The 22,094-nt window shown below is 39.3% G+C and overlaps 1 protein-coding gene across 2 annotated transcripts; it reads left to right on the forward strand.

Annotated features, from left to right (window-relative positions):
* The first annotated feature begins 7,598 nt into the window (after positions 1-7,598).
* LOC131458263 (ras-related protein Rab-6A) lies at positions 7,599-21,875 on the forward strand. Of its 2 annotated transcripts, none has more exons than XM_058627180.1 (8): positions 7,599-7,937; positions 12,944-13,002; positions 13,131-13,184; positions 13,805-13,910; positions 15,737-15,848; positions 18,497-18,590; positions 19,822-19,888; positions 20,325-21,875. In XM_058627180.1, exons 1-8 carry the CDS (start codon positions 7,868-7,870, stop codon positions 20,387-20,389), a joined length of 627 nt encoding a protein of 208 aa, XP_058483163.1. In that variant the 5' UTR covers positions 7,599-7,867; the 3' UTR covers positions 20,390-21,875. The 2 variants fall into 2 exon arrangements, with proteins under 2 accessions (XP_058483163.1, XP_058483162.1); XM_058627179.1 differs by lacking the exon at positions 18,497-18,590 and adding an exon at positions 16,678-16,771 and having other exon boundaries at positions 7,605-7,937.
* The last annotated feature ends 219 nt before the right edge of the window (positions 21,876-22,094 follow it).

Raw genomic sequence — 22,094 nt, forward strand, 5'->3', positions numbered from 1 at the left:
CTGCGCCTGCTCCTGCCTGATGTTGCGCAGTAAGAATGGGATTTGTGATCTAAACGTTTGCTGCTACACCGTCTCCACTGCAGTCCTTTGTTCCAGTCTGGAGCCTCAGAAGTGTTTCTCATACAGAATTGTTTCTCATACAGAAGTGTTTCTTATCTCTCCTTGCTTTTCTCACTGTCACACATCATCTAGTCCATGCTTCCAGCAAGAGGATTACAGTAGAATTGTGGCTTTGCTCCTCCCCCTTCTTTTCTCCTTGTTACTGTACTGCTGATGTCAACACACCTATCCTGACCCAACCTACAGCCTCATAGCCTTTTTACATTTTTCTCTCCTCATCTTCTCTTTCTGCTCATCATTCACTCTATTCCCCCTCCCTTCATTAAAGCCTCCACACTCCTACCCCACACCCCCCACTCTCATGAGAGATCATTGCCGTATTGTACTATGGTGTGACATTGAGAGGCACATTGATTAGATTTATACTAAGGGGGTGAGAAAATGGGATCCTCCCGCCATTACATATAGACAAAATGTACAGTGATTTATCAAAATGCTTTTATATATGCAGGAAACAAAATCTTGTGCATCTTTAATACATGAATAACCATAAGTTTGTCTTCAAGAGATTAGTCATATGGTCAGACTTTTCCACTTCAAGCACCCTGTCAGGTTTTGGAGGAGTAAATGATGCAGTGGCATGACATCAGACCAGCATCCCAGAGTGAAATCAGTTCAAGCTATTTGCAGTTTTGTTTCTTTTTTCCTGAACCTCCTTTACTTTGACATGCTTTTATTGTTGACAGTGTATTTGTTCAAGACTAAGGTGTAAGCAGTTGGTGTGTTCTGAGAACTGTGTGTATTAGCCTACCACATTAACATCCTCAAATCCTGAGATTGTGAATTTTGAGGTGAACAAATTCACAATCTCAAGCTTTCACACCAACTGTAACATGGTGTGTTCCATTTGTATTTGAAACTAAAATTTCCAACTTGGAAGCTTGGCGCAACCTCATCAAGTTAGGATTCCAAGATGGCTGCCAAACATGTCTACTCTTATGGCCCTTTTCCATTATGGGCCCGGCTCGCCTCACCTCTGCACTGCACGGTACGACACGGCACGATTTAGGTGGCATCTCCACTACAAAAATAGTACCTCAACGTGGGAGTCATCACTGCACGGCTGCGTGAAACTGCGTTTTCAGTGTAACTGAATTAAATCACTAGAATCAGTTAATTAAAAATATTTGTTCAGTACTTCCTCCATGACCGGAGCACAGACTCCGTCTGACACAGTCACTGGACTGAAATATAGCGGCAGGGTTTGTGATGCCACTTGTGATCAGCAGTGCTTTCCCTGGTAGTTGTTGGAGACTCTGGCCAATCAGTGGCCGGCAGTCTGGCGACGTCGTGCATAGTACGTACTCTGTGCGCTTGGAACCTCGCCAGAGCAGGTACTAAAAAAAGTACCTGGTACTAGTACTATGCTAGCGGAAACACAACTTAACCGTGCCGTGGCGAGGCGAGTAGAGCCGGTGGAAACACGCCATTACTGTTAATGGCACTTCTGTTATATTTGTTTCACAGTAAATCAGTTGTACTCATATTACTGATTAATTGTTATCCATAGACATGTTGCTATGCTGTTTGTGTGCATGTAGAGGTTGTTATCAATTGGTATTGCTAACAATGGTGGTTGTTGCCTCATTTTTCAGTGCATGCACTGCCTCCACCTCTTTGGGATTCCTCTTTTCTTCCTCTGCAGAAGTGATTGGCCCCACATAACAGACATTTTTAATGTCTTTATCAAATCTGAGGCTAAACACTAGCATGTCATGCAAATATGGTGCTGGGAGCATGCAGGGGCGTTAGTGAATCCAAGTCAATGGTAGGTTTCAAATACATTAAAGCCAATAATAGAATGTTCAACCAGGATCAGAACCAGGACAAGTTTGTCACTCATTCCAGCCATAGCATCTTTGGATAAGGACACTTCAATTTACAGCCTCAATGTCAGTTCCATTTGCAGCTGAAAGCTCCAATGCTCCATCCTCAAGCAACTCTTTCACAGGCCACACCTCAACATCGAGTAGGTACTTTTCTTTCCAATTCATTCCCACTACTGATACCTGTGAACTGGTGTCCCACAGTATTGTAGTGTCAACACCTCCTAAGGAGGCTAAAACCAGACATCTCTTCCTCACCAGCTTCACTGTTTGTCGCTGTTTACCAGTGGAGCCCCGATTTTGAGATGGTTTTCTTTCTCTATGTTTTCAGGGGAATGCTGCAGGACTTCAATTTTGTTGGTGCTAGCAACCTGATGCCCAATGTTCTGTGCTGTTGCACTTGTAACAATGACCACACTTCCCTTCAGGATTGGATAATTGACATTTCTAACTTTGCTATTAGCAGTCTTGGACTGTGCGCTATATTTTTAAGTTTTCACTTGCAGGCTTGCAATCTGAGTAGTGAGGTTCTGTATGGATTCACATATTTCTTTGTTACCCTGGACAACTTTTTTCAGTAATGGATCATGTTTGTTCATCTCTCCACATTTGTGGTTTTGTTTGGGCATATCTTCACCTATTTCATTTTCTTCACTGATTGCTGACACTCTTATCATCTTTGCCTTTGTTGTGGTTGACAGCTTGATCTTTTCTTTCCATTTCAAGATTATGTGCAGCAGTCATTTTCTCCAACAGAACTTCATCACCTTAGGGTTTTGTGAACATGGCTTTATTATTATAATAATAAAAATAATAATAATAGATTTTATTTGTATTGCACTTTACATTTGAACAACAAATCTCAAAGTGCTACATTTTAAAACCAACATAATAAAAGAAATAAATTAGCTGTATGCTTTTCAAAAAAGGTAGGTTTTGAGTTCTTTTTTAAAAGCATCCTCCGTCTGTGGAGCTCTGAGGTGGTCAGGAAGGGCATTCCATACACGGGGAGCGGCAGCCCCGAAAGCTATGTCCACTCGAATGGTGTCATCATGAAAGCCATCATTGGAGGAATTGATTTGTATCAGTTCTGTACTGTACTTCAAACCAGACTTGACTTTTTCTGATGCTATGTTGTCTCAAGTCCATATGTAGTGGCCGTTTATACCACAGTCCAAGTTCCTACGGCCACTTATTTTGCAGTGGTTTTGTTTCTGACTCGTGTCCGATTATTTATTTTTGAGAAACCCAATGTTACTCACAAGTATTCCACAGGAGGCAGGTAAACGTTTACGTCAATTTATTTGAAGACAAAAACCAAGAAAACAAAGGTCTGGTCCAGTACCAGAATATTGCAGTCCAAATTACGACCCTTGCTTGCTTCCTTATTCAGTTTTATATGCACAAACGCACGGTCAAAAACTTATATACATCCACACGTGCAAAATCCTCCATATCCTCACATTACTGCCCACGTGACCAAACTGCCTTAAAACCTCCCCTAACTGTCGTAAAGCTCAAATATAACATGCTTTTATCCAACACAAATCAGTTTCACACTCACCATAAACTTGAATATATTAACAATGTATTACACATACTACACTACATATACTAAACTTAATGCTACAAAATTAATTTGAGTGGCTCTCACACCATATCTCACACCAACAACTGTATGGGGGTTTATTTGCAGTCTTGGGTAACACATGTGAAGAAGTAATACTGCTCGGTAGCATATTTTTCAACATAGTGAGTCCATAGTATTTGCCTGAGGTCTTGCAATGTCAAATCAACTCTGCTTCCAAGATAACCTTTCAGTTGGTTCCTGGAGCTATGGCTTGAATGGCAACGCCAGTAACTCATTCCTCATTGTATCCCCTTTTCAGTGCCTTTAGAATTTGGCTTTTCAAACTGGTGTAGGATCATTTATCCTACACCAGTTGGCGGTTCCCCAATGTGGCCAGTTATTTTCAAATCCCTCCTGTAAAGTGGATGGACAAAAAAAACATCATGACCAATTTTGGAGAATGTCAGTGCTATCAAGCCTCTTGGACTATACTCTTGGCGAGGGAAATCGATGATTTTCATTTTTAATTGGTCAATTTTGTCATTTTGGTGTAGTAAGAGAGAAATCCCTTAATCCTCTGTGGATGTAACTTCCCCTTCTATACTGAAGAATATGCCTTCTCAGCTTGTGAGGTATGTATTTTTCCCCTTTATCCACAGTAGGGTCAAGTGCTGTGCATACTTCATTCAACTCTGGTGCTGTGTGTCAGTAACTTCTCCTCTATCTCAGCCATGGCAATGTTCCAGTCAGAAGACATCTGTTGCACATTTTACATGATGGTACACTGTCATATTAATGCTAGTAGGTCTGGGTAGAGGCTACGATAGCATTAGCTCTCACTGCATTCTTTCCAGTCGTTAGCAACTCATCGCGCTTCATGGTGGAAAATCTCCGGAAACACTGTTTTAATTCATGCGCTCCTGATTCAGACACGATTCTGTCTTGCATTTAGCAACTTTTATTTTTATTCCCAGTCTTTTAAATTGGAGATTTTTCACAACACGTCACGTTTACACCACAACATACACAGTGCTAAATGTCACCTCCGACCCTGAACACTGACCTTTTTACTGTAACATTTATCAGTACAACATTCAGAACATAAAAAATACATTGGCATGATAAAATATTTTCTTTAGACAACTTAAATGAATTTCAATTGAGTGAAATCAAAATTATTACTATGTAAATGCAACGTATTTCTGGGTTGCAACACCTTGCTCAGGGGCACTCCAGCCCTTGATCTGTCGCTTTGAACCATTTTTACCTGGCGTCCCTTCAGTTACAAGCCCAGTTCCTTTCCTCATACCTCATACAACCACAGAACCACAGAAATCTAACCTATATCCCTTTAAAATGATCAGTTTGATTCTTACTTTCACTAAGTGCTTCAATTTCCATTTTTTTATTTTTCAATGAAATACATCCACTCATTATCTACTGCTTTATAATACACATGAAGGTTCTGGGGCCACTTGGGTTATGTGGACATTGCAGGGTCAACATACAAAGATGAACAACCAGTTCAGTGTACTCCTAGTGCTGTTCACAAGCCTGGATAAATGGGAAGTGGCAGCCCAGATTGTGTCAACCTTCCAGGATAAATGGAAGGTTGCATCAGGAAGGGCAAATCAAATATGCAGATCACTGAAAAAGCGGGTGATCCGCTGTGATGACCCCTGGAGGGAGAGGAGGGAGAAGCCAAAAGAAAAATAAATGTAATTAATAAATGACAACAAGTTTTAGTTTTATTTTTGTATATATTTTTTGAATTAGAGATTAATCTATTTTACACATATTTGTATACATGCAAAATCCAGGTGAGTGTACAGAGAAGTTAAGCATGTGTGGGAGAGACTGAAGAACAAAAGAGGATTTTGTTAGCTCAGCATCTTCGGGGACGGGTTGGTGGTGTTGTGTGTGTGTGTGTGTGTGTGTGTGTGTGTGGAGGGGGGGTGGTCACTTTATCAAGGACAAATGGTGTATAGGAGTGCTGTTGAGGAAAGCAGTTGAGGGGAGATGGGCAGTGGGGGTGTAATGGCTCCAGTTTGGCATGGCTTGGGTTGCAAACAGAGCATCTGAATCTGTGGCATCAGCTGGGTGGCTTGTGAGCTGGATAGCACATTGGTGAGGGTGAAGCGCAGGTGTCTTCAGTGACCTGGAACAGTCAGCTCAAGCATGCATTAAAAACACCCACACTGTACTCACACAATCATAATGCACCACAATTATTCAGATTAGTGCAAGTGTAAGACTTTTACTTTTATATTGTGTAACATTTCTATTTGTTTGACCTCAGTAAAAATCCCTTTGTGTACATTTCCTATACAGTAATATGGCCCTGTGTACTGTAAATATTACATTAAGGCATAGTGATTCCCAAAGCCTGGGTTGGGACCCATAGATTTTTCACACAGTCACGGGGGGACTGGATAGTGGAAAAGCGTCATTACAGTGTCAAATTTGCCTAATCCCCAAATCTGTATGTCTGCAGACTGTGGGAGGAAACCAGAGAACCTGGAGAAAACCCACATATTCACAGAGAGAACATACAAACTCCAAGGCTCTTGTTCCGACAAGAACCGTAAATGAGATCATTATAAATCATAAATCATTATCAAGTCATAATTTCCACATTAACATTTTTACAATGGAAACCTAATAATGCGATTTATATAGATACATATGTATACAGTTACAATAAAATTTGTGGCTTGTTATTTCTGATTAAGAAAAACGTGTCATGTAATCTTGACATTACTGTAGTTGAGATTGTGAAAATGCTTCCTCGGTGAGATGTAGCAGCTGAATGAGTATAGAGCATGAGCAGTAGTGTTACTCCCATAATGCCTTTCGGCTATGTGAACTCTGCTCATCCATAATCAGCTGAAGGCATGGTGGGAGTATGCTAATGACGTGCGCAAGCGGATTTCATGAATACCGATTGCACGTTTGCTTCGGTCTTTAAACCATGAACGATAGTGAGTACAGTAAACTGAAAAGTATGATGACGTCATTACAGGTTAAAATTATCAATTTAATGGTTCATTTAATTGACTGTGAATATTAGTTTATATGTTTATATATGTTTATATGATTATGATTTTTGGTCTCATTGCTATGCTTTATATTTTGGTTTAAATTTCGAAGTTCACATTTCTAACTGTTTTTGTATAGGTGGTTAACAAATAAGCTAACTTATCATTATAATATAATAAATAAAATATTTTTAAAAAAGTCAGGCCAGAAAACATGCAGACTCATGATAATATTATTAGGAACAATAACAATGTGTTAAATGTAGTTTTATATTTACTCTATTTTACTCTAATCCATGTGTTCATCACATTTATCAGTAACTATTAATCAATTGTGAGAATAAGACAAGTACCCTACCCAAGAATCAGTGGTGAAGTGACTGCAGGTCTCAGTGCATCACACCGTCACAGCTCCACAGCCCACATCGTCATCTGCCCCGTGTTCACGATGTCAGTATGAATCCACACAGCAGTTCATCGATAATAAGTTGGAAAATAAATCCTCATGAGTGACGAATAAATAACTAAAACCTGTTTTGTCGTAATATTTTAAAAAATGTAAAAGAAAACTCATTGCCTTCATTTATTCATGTTTTTCAAAAGGTTTTCCTATGGTTTCCTCATAGTAGCTCTGTTCCCGAGACGCCACATGACCGCGCTTTGCTGTGCTTGTACACACCTGTGACGTCAACTCTGGGAAATAAGATTTTTCTGGGCATTTTATGGCCTTTAGGAAGGTTTTACAAATGTGAAACTCCATGAATTAAAAATATAGAATATACAGGTCTATACATGCCTATGTCTACGTCTCGAGGTGTCCTGTGGAAACTTTTACAGGCGTCTCTTTTACTATTGTGGTCAATGGGAAGATTTACTTTTTGGGCCGCATGAGTATTTTATGTTGCAGTACCACGAGTGGCCACCATGACAAAATTGTCTTCAAGGCAGAGGGGGCGGTGCTCTATCCAGTCCTTATCATACATCCATGGTATGGTTGTGGGTGCATTTTCCCCCGACGTTAGGGGGCAGCATAGCAATTTGTCAGTTTATACTTGTGTATGAAGAAGAAGACGTCCGACGACGGTAGCTACTGCTGCTGCGGCTGTTGTGGACATGTCAGAGGAGGCGCAGCTGGACTAGTTTTAGTGTTTTGAAGCTTGGGGGAGTACTTTTAGCGCACGAAACGTCGCCAGCTGGACTAATACAGCGGTAATACGTCACGGATCCCGGTCCTTTGATATTTGACAACTGGTAAACTAGCGTTAGCTGGCCAACTGGCGAGCCTCGGAAAGTAGGTCTTGTTCCATACAGTCATGTCTTCGGCCGGAGACTTCGGAAACCCTTTGAGAAAATTCAAACTGGTCTTTCTCGGAGAACAGAGTGGTAAGTCTGAAGCTGACGTTAACAGCTGACGGGCTGTCTAATTTGCATTGAATTTGCAGTGTAGCTAACTTGTTGTACTGTAGGTGTTTAACGTAAACCTGTTAGCAAGCTATCGTTAGCTGGGTAGGGTGAGTTAAACTTGGCTCAGTGATACATTGCAACAATTGTAACCAGCTGTGTGTCAACACCACACTCAGATAAACGCTATTTGTTTATCACCCAACTCTGAATCTGGTGTATGTGCTAACTTCCGTGACTAGCTGTGATAACAACAGATGATATTAGCTGAGACAGTGGCAGCTAGTATAAAGTTACATATACAATTAAAATAGAGCAACAGAGTAATGGGCTAACTTAATCCTTATCTTATTTGTATTTACAAAGGCGCCGGAAGTGCTATGCGTAGAGAGGAATGCTGTCAATCTCGGTCAAAGTACACAGAAATTACAGTGACTACACTGATCGCACCCTGAGGGACTGACACATCCCCACTACCTTACCTGCCCAGTGACATTCCTGCAATCTCCATACTCGTTTTCCTTTTTCAACAGAACCCCGAGTGTTCTGTTAGAACAGCAACAGAGACCAACCTCTCTAACCCTCTGTTTAGAGAGGTTGGAAATTGTTTAAGTTGCGTTCATAAGCAAAGGCTTTTAATATCATTAAAACTTAGCGCTTCCGGGTTACAGGAGACATTATTACACAAATCACAGACCAGGTGGGCTGAAGCTGTTACTTAGTGTAAAACTGGGATTAATTCATCCAAATCTTTTCCCAATACTGACTCTGATACTGCGAATTTAGCATGTGTTGACAAGTAACAATATATAGTAGAGAGTAGGGTTTGGAGATAAAACCACTTTCACAATATAATTTTAAATAGGCACGTTTAATACATATATTCATGCAGTGTGCTTTAAGTCGGGATGCAACAATTAATCATCGATTAATCAATTACTAAATTAATCTATTTATCTATTTTGATAATGGGTTTGAGTGTCTTTTTAATCAACAAGCTATTTGAGGGTTTTTTAGCTTCTTTTTAGCTTGCTAAATTGCTCCATAGATAAGATAAGAGTTTTATTTGTCAAAAAATAATCATTAAAAGTTTGTGGAAAATCAGGTTATTTGAGAACATCATCAATTCGATGAACCATTAATCGGAACGATAATTGACAGATTAAGTGATAGTGAAAATAATGGTTAGTTACAGCTCTAGCTCTATGTATATATTTTTTGAGATATAATACACAATTACTGAAGATTGTAACTCACATAGGTGACATGTTTTACTGTCTTAGCAAGTGTTCTGCCCTAGTCTATAGTGTAATATTTAGGATGGTTTATTGGCAGAAATGGAATATCCTTCATAATTATGCAAGTGTGTAATCACTTTAAAACAAAATGTTTCTGTAGACTTAGTATAAGACTTTAAAAATAACACCATGTCTCTGCAACTGCCAACCTAATTCCAGTGGGGAGTGTATTTTAATGAAAAAAGAAAAAAAGTTTTGCCTCTTGCTGTGACAGTCTGCTGTTTCAAACTAGTTTGATGTTCACAAAAGTTTATAAAGACATAATGGACTCATCACATGTCTCACCTGCTGTGAAGTTTACCTATTTTTTGCGCTGCATTTATTTGCGTTCTTTGACCAACTGGAATAGTGAGAGAGGACTGAAGAATTCCACAACATTACTGTTTGCAGTTTCGGCATTAGATTTAAGTTATTCTTACATATTGGACCTTTAAACCACAAATGAAGTATTTCTTTAACTTTTACTCGGGAGCAAACATCATTCTGTTAATTAGCTGACATTTATTGCCATTATTGATAACTTGAAAATGTCCATCATTATAACGTTTGTGGTTGCACTTACTTACATACCAATTTTTACATCATTCAGTATCAATATATATGAAGATATAAATCAAATTACTATTTCTATAAAGCTGGGTGATATGGTAATTTTTGGCTATACCCAATATACGAGATACACAAGGATATATTGGGATATAAAGCTGCACACAGGTTATTTCTCTGGGATTCTCTGGGAAGTTATCCTTTGAGATGTTTGCTCTTCTCAAAGAACAGTGCCACTACACTGTGAATACACTCTAAAATAAAATATCTTATGTTTATGATCTGTATTACATACTTATAATACAGTTATTACCTTTCATTTCAGATAATACCTGGTTTATTTCTATGGCTTGTTAATGTTAAATCAAGGATATTCATGTGTGTTAAAAACAATGAAAGTGACTATGGTCAAATTCTGCTCTAACACAAATAATTAGGCTTGGAATTAGTGTACAAGTGTTATTTAGTGACTTCCATCCATTTTCTACCACTTTCTCCTCCACAGGAGGGTCGCAGGGTATGTTGTGCCAATCTCAACTGATATAGGGCGCCATCGCAGGGCCACATATAGTGACAAACAACCATTCACTCTCACATTCACGGTCAATTTAGAGTCACCAATTTACCTAATCACAGCACACACGGAACATGCAAACTAGAAAGGCCCATGTTCCAACTGGATCTTGAACCCAGGTCTTCTTGCTGCAAAGGCCAGAGTGCTAACCACTACACCAATTGTTTGGCCCTTTATTATTTAGTTTTAGACTTTAGTTTTAGACTTTTAAAATATGTTTTTGTCCATTCAATGAATTATTAATCTATAATTTTTTTTTTTAAATCTAATGTATGTCAGAAATGTCAGTCAGTCAGTCATCATCTACCGCTTTATCCTCCACCAGAGGGTTGCAGGGGGTGCTGTGCCAATCTCAGCTACATCGGGCGATAGGCGGGGTACACCCTGGACAGTTCGCCAGTCCATCGCAGGGCCACACACAGATAGAGACAAACAACCATTCACTCTCACACTCACTCCTATGGTCAATATAGAGTGTCCAATTTACCTAATCCCCACATTGCATGTTTTTGGACTGTGGGAGGAAGCCGGAGAACCCGGAGAGAACGCACACACGGGGAGAACATGCAAACTCCATGCAGAAAGGCCCTTGTTCCAACCGGGGCTTCTCGCTGCAAGGCGAGAGTGCTAACCACTACGCCATCGTGTGGCCTATGTCAGAAATGTCAGTCAGTCAGTCATCATCTACCGCTTTATCCTCAACCAGAGGGTCGCGGGGGGTGCTGTGCCAATCTCAGCTACATCGGGTGATAGGCGGGGTACACCCTGGACAGTTCGCCAGTCCATCACAGGGCCACACACAGATAGAGACAAACAACCATTCACTCTCACACTCACTCCTATGGTCAATTTGGAGTGTCCAATTTACCTATCCCCACATTGCATGTTTTTGGACTGTGGGAGGAAGCCGGAGTACCCGGAGAGAACCCACGCACACACGGGGAGAACATGCAAACTCCATGCAGAAAGGCCCTTGTTCCAACCGGGGCTCGAACCCGGGTCTTCTCGCTGCAAGCCGAGAGTGCTAACCACTACACCACCGTGTGGCCCATGTCAGAAATGTATTTAGTATAATTAGTTTACTTTAGTTTATTAGTTTAGTTGACAGCGACCATGTACAGAACCAGGTCTATACCAGAGTTAGCTGAATAGCTCATTTGCATCTGTGGTCCCTGGGCAGGGAGTTAAAAGACAGTAAAATGACCAAAAAAGCATCATACAAACCACATAATAAATTTGGAGTTATATATGCAAGATCAATGATAACATGATTGATTTTCTTTCAGCCATATCGGCAGATACATTTTAAAACTGTTAAAAGTTGCACAGTCTTAATATGATGATTACCAATGCAACAGCCTTAAAAACCAGGAAAACCTTCAGAAGGTCAAATCCGGCCAACAAGATGAATTTGTGTAAGCTACTGTTGTAAGAATGCTGTAGCCCCTTGAAGAGCCGGGCAAGTGTACGGCGTACTGCAGAGTTAGCATTAGTCACTGTGAAGTGGGTATTATGTGTTGTTTTCCAAGCCTGTTGAGAGAAGGAATAACTGTAACTATTTTGATCTTTATTATAAAGAATTCCCTCCAGAAATGTACAACGTTGCAATAGCAGCAGTTCGCAAATTCAACCAATTACCGCAATTTTTGTTCAACTTTGCATTTTTGTCCATCGCTGCAACCTTGACAAATCACTGCAATGACTGTGACAAAGGCCTTTGGCTTTTACACCGGGATATTTTGTATTTAGCTGCTCGTCTCGCCTCCCTTTTTTTATTATTTGAAGATATCCATAAAACAGAAACAGAAAATGCGTCTTGTCAACAAGAAAACCTCGGCGTCTAAGCAACTTTATTCACGTGTAGCATAGCACAGGACATCTCCACATGCATCATAAGGACGTAGATGTAAATATGAAAACAACTTCGTTAACACAGGCAACTATTCTGTCCTAATTTGGAGCGAAACGTTGCAATCACGTGTCATCCATTTTGCTGAGCTGCTGCTGTTTTGCACAGGGTTTGCCATTGAAATTTGCCGTCAATAATAAACATTTAAATTCTTAATGCTCCCAGGAAGGCAATAACATGTCAGGATTCTCCAACCCTAATCTGCAAATTTTCCGTAAATATTGTGAATATTTCCCAAAAGCCCTTTTACTGAAAAAGGCACAGAGCGTGTTAAGTTTGTGACACGTGAGACCCCTTGCGACAGAAATGACATACTGTGCATTTAAGTATTGAATATGCTGTATTCAGTATTATATAAGGTCTTCTATATGTGTACACTGTGCTGTGTTTATTTATTTATTTATTTTGTAATGAAGCTGAAGTTAACCATATATGGTATTATGATATCGCACAACCCTAGTTGACCCAAACTCTGTCGTGTTTGTTTAGTTAGTTATTATTTTGATAATAAATGTATGACCATATTCTATGTTTTGTGTTTTACAGTATGTCCTATTGATATTTTCTTCCCAAACTTTTATTAATCCCAAATGGGATTAATAAAGTTTCAATCTAATCTAATCTAATCTGATTTTATCATTGTACTGTTCTTTTTTTCCAGTGGGAAAGACCTCCTTGATCACAAGGTTTATGTATGACAGCTTTGACAACACCTACCAAGTGAGATGATTCCCTCCATTTTATTTAATCTTATTTAATTTAATCTTATTCCATTTTATTTAAAAAAAATGAGTATTGACTGAAAATGATTTTGAATGCTTATTTACTGTGTCTTACTCATTTTCCAGGCCACAATAGGAATAGATTTCCTGTCAAAAACTATGTATCTTGAAGACAGAACGGTAAGTTTTATTTTCATCACCACTGGTGTTGTATCACTGAGAGGAGTTTATGGGGAATTTCTCTTAATTGACTGCTTTAGATGGGGCTTTGGTGTCAAGTGACACTTGTGTACTGATTTCTAACATGATTTTTTTGTTCATTTCTGTGTTTGTTTTTTGAAACAGTTGAGTTATGTTCTTTCTTGAAAAGGCACTCTGGCCTCCCAGTGTAAGCTGGATGGCGTTCTCCTTGGGCTGTCCTTTGTTTCTGCTTATTTTCCCCTCAATAAGTTTTCTTACCTACCTTTTCCTATCCCTCCATCTATTCCCTTCATTCCTGTTTTGCAATTATACACCTTACTTGATCAAGAGAGGAGGGATGACGACAAGTGAAGGATGATGATTTATTTCTCCCCATGGGCCCAGAGTGCTTGCTCTTTCTGGTGTTCACCCACTACCTGCATGCACTACGTTTCTCTCTCTGTATTTTCCCATTAGGTTTCTTTTAAATTTTGCTTTTTGTCACCTTAACTTACCCCATTTCTGACCTTAGTTTTTTCTGGTTTTGTTTTCATCCTCTCTGTTTTGTTTTTTTTTTGTGTTTTTTTTCCTTCCATCCCTTTCCCCTTACTGTCCCACAGATCAGGTTGCAGTTGTGGGACACAGCAGGACAAGAGCGATTTCGAAGCCTCATCCCAAGTTACATCAGAGACTCTGCTGCTGCTGTCGTAGTGTACGACATCACAAGTAGGTAGACAACCGGTCCACCTGCCTCTCAAACAAAAGTTTCAGTTAAAAATACACTTAAAACCTAATAGTGTGCAACTTGGGATACATTTTTCTGTCCGAACCGGACCCAAATCTGACAGGTGTCCTGTGTAGAGCTGTCACTTTTTCCAAAGATCAAGTTTGAAGAAATTGGTAATGACTTGGTAATGATGTAATTTATATGAATAAATTAAAATACTCCCAGGAGGAAGCAACTACTAGCCCCATGGGCACATATAGATACACACAAGTCACACACCTATATGACATACCACCATATGGTATGAGTATTATAAACTTTCAGCCTCCGCATTAACCACCATCAGTCCTTCTTTATTAATTCTAACTGTAACCGCTGATGACTGTTTACATAATCCCACCATTGTGGGTTATTTGAGTTGTTGTGGAGAAGCAATTAGCATCTGCTGTGGATGGCCTAAATAACCCATGTGTTGCTTTCACTGTCCTATGGTAAATGGTCACTGAAGAAACACTAGGTGAGTCAATTTCTACCTATGATCACTTTTTCTGTACATGATACATCTATTTATTACATGTTTATACTGTATTTTATATTAAGCAATTACATTTTTTTCCTATTTTAGTATATATTTCACTAAAAGAACTTACCGTGTAAATTGATGTGACCAAACTGGACCAGCGTCGGACAATCCTTTCTGGATTTTTTATGAACCCAGCCTGACTGGGTTCTGACAAGCTCGGGTCAGGTATCAATGTTCTTAAAGCTACTAGGGCTACAACAATTATTGATTAATTGATTAATTTGTTTTAGTGTTTTTTTTTTGATAATTAAAAAAATCTTTGTTATTTTTCTGCTTCTTGAATGTGAATATTTTGTGGTTTCTTTTATCATATAACATTTAATTCACTAAAATACAATGATTAGTTTAGATTAGGTTATTAGGACATTAAAAGAAATAAAAGAAAAAAAAATCATAGAAGATAAGACATTGTGTAAGGGAGGTTAGAAGCCATAGAAGATAAAGATAATAATAAGAAAATTATAATTTTGTTTAGGTTTCAAGACGAAAGAAAACAATTTTGAGTTTTGGGAAACACTAATCAACAGTTTTCAATATTTTCTGACATTTTATGGACCAAATAAGTAATTGAGAAAATAATTGTTACTTGCATCCCTAACAGGAAAACAAAGTTTTTATGAATTCAGCAGAACACATTTGCTTTTAAAAATCTTGTAGTCCCATATTTATTCATCAGACTTGTTTACTGCTGGTTAGTGATGGGAAGCCCGGCTCTTTTTAAAGATTGGGATCTAACCAACCTAACCCTGCACTGAGCTTTGCAATCTCCAATATCTTTGAATTGCAGCTCCATGCTGCTTCTTTTTCGGATTACTTTACATTTTACCTGACCCAGTTGTATTTAAATCTGGATCCCACGTCTCTCTGTTGCTCTGTGTAAACCTGGCCTGTACCACTGCTACACTGGCTGTCTTTGGAACGTGTGCCCCTTCCTTCTTTTACATAATGGTATGATCCTAGTCTCTACTCACATTTGATTAGCCACATGGTGTGTCCATCAAAATAAAGCCCCGCCCATGCCTGCATGGATTCTCTGCAGAGCTGAGCAGAAGCAGCAGAAGATCTGGCTCTCCCCGACGGGAGTCGGCTCTTCTCAAAGAACAGGCTCTTAGAGCCAGCTCGTTCGTACCCGACACATCACTACTGCTGGTGGTGTTACTTCCTTATAACGTTCCCGTCACAACAACCTCACCCATCTCTCTACTGATGCATTGCTTCCCATTTCTCCTGTATCTCCTTCAGATGTCAATTCCTTCCAGCAAACCACAAAATGGATTGATGACGTGAGAACAGAGAGAGGGAGTGATGTCATCATCATGCTTGTGGGAAACAAGACAGACCTTGCAGACAAGAGGTAAGTTCTTCCCTCGTCCTGCTTCTCTGAAAACAGGTTCTCTCCATTCAAAGCATGTTCATGAAGTCATTAGTTGATTGTTGCTGTTGACCCATCAATACTACTTTTGTCTTTCCTGAGATCTGAGGAGCTTACCAGTGGTCTCTGTGGATGTTAAAGCTATTATTGACTTCTTTATTTATTTGTAGACGCTTCTGTTTGTTTTCTAAGTAATTATTTGGTACTTAACAGAGGTGTCTGCAAAAGAGATTAATGTCAAAATCGTGATTCTTATACTCAAAGATTTCAAATTGATTAACTTTTTAATAACATTGCTTTAGTTTTGATTGACATTGCTTGTTTAATTTCAAATTTGTTTCAAGGGCCTGTGCCCTTACAGCGTACTAGAAAACAAAGTTTTATGAGTACAACTGAGCCAAGGTATGTCATACCCTCAGTGTAACTTTTCAGGTTTTACTCAGTATAGTTGTGCGTTTTCTTTAAAAGCTACATCATCTTGCACAAACTTCACTCTGACTTCATGACGACAGAACTTTTCTTTGCACAGTAGCAGAATAGACACTCAATTTAGAAGCTCCATGTACTGAATCAATTTTGATTCAATTTTGAATCCACAATCGATTTTTAATCTTGACCCAGGGAATCAGAATCATGTCGAATGGTGAGATTCTAAAAGACTTGCACCTCTAGTACTAAACCAGTCAAGCTCGGAAGTAAATTGATAGCTAGCAGTTGTGTGTATTAAAGATCTGAGTGTGATCCTCTTGTTTAATGAAGCTGAATTGTTTTCTCTGGATGTGCATTTTTTTAACCCCCTTATCTACCACAGGCAAGTATCTATTGAAGAGGGTGAGCGGAAAGCCAAAGAACTAAATGTAATGTTTATTGAGACTAGTGCAAAAGCGGGCTACAACGTAAAGCAGGTAAGTGTGTGTGTGTGTGTGTGCGAGTCATGCTCTGTAGTCCTGCTGCACATGCTGCCATCTGGACTCCTCATCCAAAGGTCTTCTGTCAGAATCAATATTGCTAGATGCTAGAAATTATCTTAAAATGATTTCTGTCTATAGACGGGATCAGTTGTTTTTAAATATTTTTTGCTGACAACTACACAGTAAATAAGTTGTTCAAATCAGTAGCTGCTTATTTTAACATTTCAACTGGAAAGAGAGAGACACATCTTTTTTCCAACTGCTGAAAATACTCAATTTCTCACACCTCAGTTATTGTTTTCAGTTCAAGTTCATCAATGATTACTATAACTATTATAATAATTATACTTAAGTATCGTTGAAGCGATATTATGCGTGACATCGCCAGACTGCCAGCCACTGATTGGTCAGAGTGCCATCACAGGAAGAGGCATGAGCAAGACGTCCGACACAAGAATCAACCAAACTGTAGATCAGTTAAAAAGACTTAACAATCCGTAAAACGTGGGTCAGACGGAGTCTGTGCTCCATCATGGAATATATAAATATTTGTAATTAACTGATTCTAATGATTGAGTACACTGAAAACAACTGCTTTACAAGTCACTACTTTGTTAACCGCGCTGTGCCAAGGCGAGCTGGGACCATAGGTGGAAAAGGGGCTTTTATTTATGTGTGGAGTGTGTATGAATGTACACTTCTAGTCAAAGGTTTGGACACACCTTCCCATTTAATTTACATTGTAGATTCTCACTGAAGGCATCAAAACTATGAATGAACACATCTGGAATTATGCATCTGAAAGAGGAGGCAGGGAAATCAAAACATGGCACTGGTCTGAGGGCAACCAGTTAGCCAGTCCTTCTTCTCATACCAGCTCCTGGAGAAAGAACGAGTGTAATTCCTTCTTTCGTTTGCTGCTTTATGGCGGCGTTCGGCTGGTCAGGTCCAAGTTCTATAAGCCAATGATTTTCTTCTATGAAACGGCTTATTTTGCTGCGAGAGAAAGATGTTTGGTGCTTCTTTTTCATGATGAAATTGCAATTTAGCACAACTAACACAGACGAGAGCGGAGGTGGTTCCATTTCCACTGGCATCAGGCCATGTCCGCTCTGCTGTGGGAGGTCTCAGTGATGCATCAGTGCTTATGACAAAATCACGCTGGGGCGAGCCCTCCCAGAGCCTATTGAAATGAATTGTAGGGTCCAAAACTCAACATGAGATTTTCAATCTGACTGAAATCGCTCTAAGGGGGCGGGGCTACTGTTTTTTGTTTTTTTTGGAAAGTGAAGCTTTCCTTCTTTACATAGCAAAGAACACAGCATGTTAAAGTCTTTGTAACAATTGATGAACTTCCTTGATAAAACTGTACCTTGTTGAATATCTACAGAACATGTAAGTTGCAACAGGGGTAAAAACACTAGAAAAACGTAATGAACGACATTCAACGTTAAATCGGCATTTTGGTAAGATATTGCTAAGCTAACCAGCTGAAGGCAGCAGTTGTCGAGTTGAAACTCCCAGCAAATTTCAATCTATCACTCCTCTTCCTGTTTGAAAACGTTTGGTCTTGAGTGAAGGTGACAGTTGCAGCAGGAAAGGGCACGACTTGTTTACCCATTTCAAAAATAACCACTGTATCTTCCCCGTCTTCTTGTCTGTGTCTCTCTGTGGGTGTTGTGTGTTGTGCATGGTGACTGGTCTCGTGGGTCATCACAGACAGATAACCACAGAGGAGGGAGAACAGAGAGCGAAAGAGATGAATGTTCTTTTTATTGAAACAAGTGCAAAGACAGGCTACAATGTCAAACAGGTAGAGCGTGTGCACTGCACCTTTCTCTGTGTGTGTCCATAGTGCTCATGCTCTCCTCTGATTGGCTGCTGTTTGACACACCGTGTGTGTAATGATGTGCTTCAAACGTCAGCTTCCTCTAGTCACACGTGAGATGTGTGGGTTTGTTTTTTAAGCTCTGTCCTACCTGGTGGTTAAGTAATGACTTCCATTGGCTGGCCTTAGACAGAGGTGGGTCAGGGTTTGCAAACCAATAACTCCTCTCTCACCACTGTAAAATTTGCATGTAAGTTAGTCTTGTTCTATGTAGGGCTGGCACGTTATTGCAATGCTGCCATCTTGTCACGTCCTCTGCAGAGTCCAACTCACCATTGCATCACAGCAAAAAAAAGGGAAAAAGTTTCTGTCTATTGAATATTTTTCTCCACAACGGGAAATGTCTGTCAATGAAGAGCAGTGCATTCAGGTGCTTATTATTTCTTTTTACGAAGACTTTGGTATTTTTCTTCTCATAATAATGCATTAAGTTAAGAATAAAATCATAACAGATTGGATCAACAGCACCGCATTTACCTCACAGCAGCTTTGCTGATGAGCGCATGGTACATCCTCTCCTTTACCGCAGGAGCTTAGTCTGTATAATGGAGGTTCAGAGTTTAATGCAGAGTTTATTTCAGAGAAAGGGCAAGCCGCTTTACAAAAGTACTTTTAGACATATTGTAATGTAAAATAATGTATTAGTGTGTATGACTCTGCATGTGAACAGCCGATCACAGACAGATCTATGTACTGGACAGTCATAGATGTGCTCATGCCTTTTAGTTAGGAAGTACAAGCAGTGACCATACCGCAGTGCATCAGTGAAACTTGGTGCAGTTTAAATAATGACCTGCAAAAGAAAAGAAAAATCAATATCGTGACAGCCCTAATTTTATGTTGTGCTTTTCGCGGTGGTGAGCATGTTGACCATCATCATACAATTTACAACACACTGTTAAGTGATGTCGCTTCCTATCAATGAAATATCTCAATAAAGCACAATTACATCTTCTTTTAGTAATATGGTCTCTCTGTAGTTCAAACATTACGGACAAAAATTCCAATCTAATGTTGTAAAGTGCTGTTGGGTGGCTTCCTCTTTATGAGCTTCAAGTGGTCCTCATGCCAAGTCATGTATTGGGAATATTCACAGCTCCATCTTGTTTTGTTTTCATTTCCTTGTTTTTATGTATCCAATTGTCTTTCCTTCCAGCTTTTCCGTCGCGTGGCAGCTGCCCTCCCTGGCATGGACTCCACACAGGACAAAGGTCGAGAGGACAGTATCCTTAATTCCTCATGTCAGTGTCCATGTCTGTCAACACAGTAGAAAGAAAATGCTCTTATGTCTCAGAGGTGCAGTACTGTTCTATAAAGCATGTGTCCTCTCAGATTCACTTCACCATGTTCCCCACTCAAGCTGATGCAACCAATGCCATCATTCATACATTAACTGAATATATAACTTAATATTTATAATATATATATATATATATATATATATAAACTGAATATATAACAGTGCATGGACAGTATGTGTGTGACTGCAAGATTATGGAATTACATTTGTGTCAACACTTTTCACACAGCAAATAAAAATATCGATTGAATCATTCACACACAAACCTGGAACCTTGATTTATGTAGGTTGTACACAGCCAAAACTGTAGTAGCATTTTACTCTCTTGTGTGATGTTCCTTAAGTCCTAAACTTTTCAGTGATTGACATCAAACTCGAGAAACCACTGGAGCAACCCGTCAGTGATGGAGGCTGCCCCTGCTAATGGCGTGTGCCATTATTGCTAAATAATGCTACTGGCTTCTTTACTCTTCACTACACCTGCCTCTGTTCCCCAGTGAGAACCCCTCCCCCCCTCCCCCCCGGACGAACACTACATCCTTTATCATCACCTTTGTGGAAACCGTGCACTCTCAGGTGGATGCTCTGAAAGTCATAAATCACTTCAACTGAACATTTGCACTGTAACATACACACTGAAACAGTATTTCAGCCTGTTCTACTGAGTTCACTGTCAATTTATTTTAGCATCGCTGTTGTTAACTTTTTGAAACAAAGTGAAAGAAAAATCAAAGTCTGTGCGTTTAAAGGTGTGATAATTCTTTAAAATGTTAAATGTTGCTCTAAAATGAAGAGGCACAATGTGGTTTAGGTGTGGATTATTGATCTTTAGCAGTTGATTATGTTGTCATAATTAACATTCTTTTTTTAAGGAAATCATTACTATATTTGGGAGCTCAGCGCTGATGTGTTTACTTGACACACGCACACACACACTCACAGTGCAGCTTCAGTGGCCACTTGCAGCCGTTTTGTGGTTTGAGGTGTCTGCACCAACAGAGTCACATGATATGACGAGGTACATGTTATAAACACACTGAAACATTAATACTAAGGCAATACTAAAACAAGCACGCAACACCTAATACAAGAGCAACACTACCACTCTATTATCCACGTTTCTGTCCCCTTTTCCTTCCCCCACTGTTCCCTTCACATGGGTTATTATTAGCAAGGCTTACATTTTCTATCACTGTTTAATTTACATATTCTTTTTTTTATGTTTTAAGAATTATCTCTTCAAAACCCTTCCATAAACATTAGATGTGGAGATTTGGGCCTGTTTGAGTTAAATTAGTAGTAGTAGTGGTTTTCTTTAGCACTGGGTTTGTTAAGTTTGGTATGACATTTGATTTAAAGATGCAGTAGACAGGATTGCTGGGAATGTAATCCACATTCGAGATTGAGCCACAGATTATGAAGATATTCAGATTTTAGGATTGGTTCTCTCTTGGAACCTTTCTCAGATTACTTTGTTTTACATTATGATGAAAGATTATTGTGGAATTATTGATCAGTCACACCAAATAAATCCTGCATACTTTACCTTTAAATACTTTTTTTGTTAGTGATTATTCTTGTTTGTATTTAATCCAAAATGGCAATATTTATTTTTGTTGGATTTATGTTTTTATTTTATTTTATGGGTCTTCATATCTTTTCACTTTTGCTGAATCACTACTCAAATGTTCAACAGAATCAGTCGAGAGAGCGTCTGCTGCTTCCTTCAACACTTCTAAATGACAATTTCATCACCATCCGGATATTACTCTGCACATTTTTGTGCACTTATGGAAGAGAGTCTTATTTCTATAGCATAGTAAGTCCTTACTGTTCCTGTCTGGTATGGTTTTAAATGAAAGAATAAAATGACATGTCACCACTCCTGGAATGCATGTCTTATTGAGAGATGTAATGTTTTGTGTGTCACTTTTACATTTGGTTACTGTATAAATCATAAATCAACGTGATCTCCATATAGTGATCTGTTTCTGCTTTGGTTACAGTTATGTGTGATCCACAGCATCCACTGCGCTGATAAGTCAAAGGCCTAAAGGTGTCACAATGATGCAATGATTTCATTTCACAGCACAGGTAGAACTAAAGGTAGCAATGCGTACATACACAGT

The sequence above is a fragment of the Solea solea genome, chromosome 4, assembly GCF_958295425.1.
Source record: "Solea solea chromosome 4, fSolSol10.1, whole genome shotgun sequence".
Classification (NCBI taxonomy): Eukaryota; Metazoa; Chordata; class Actinopteri; order Pleuronectiformes; family Soleidae; genus Solea; species Solea solea.

Excerpts from the sequence above, each read along its gene's own strand:
- LOC131458263 (XM_058627180.1), top strand. The coding sequence starts at position 7,868 with ATGTCTTCGGCCGGAGACTTCGGAAACCCTTTGAGAAAATTCAAACTG. Across the intron at positions 7,938-12,943 it reads CTTTCTCGGAGAACAGAGTG|TGGGAAAGACCTCCTTGATC; the intron begins GTAAGTCTGAAG and ends CTTTTTTTCCAG. Across the intron at positions 15,849-18,496 it reads ACAGACCTTGCAGACAAGAG|ACAGATAACCACAGAGGAGG; the intron begins GTAAGTTCTTCC and ends GGGTCATCACAG.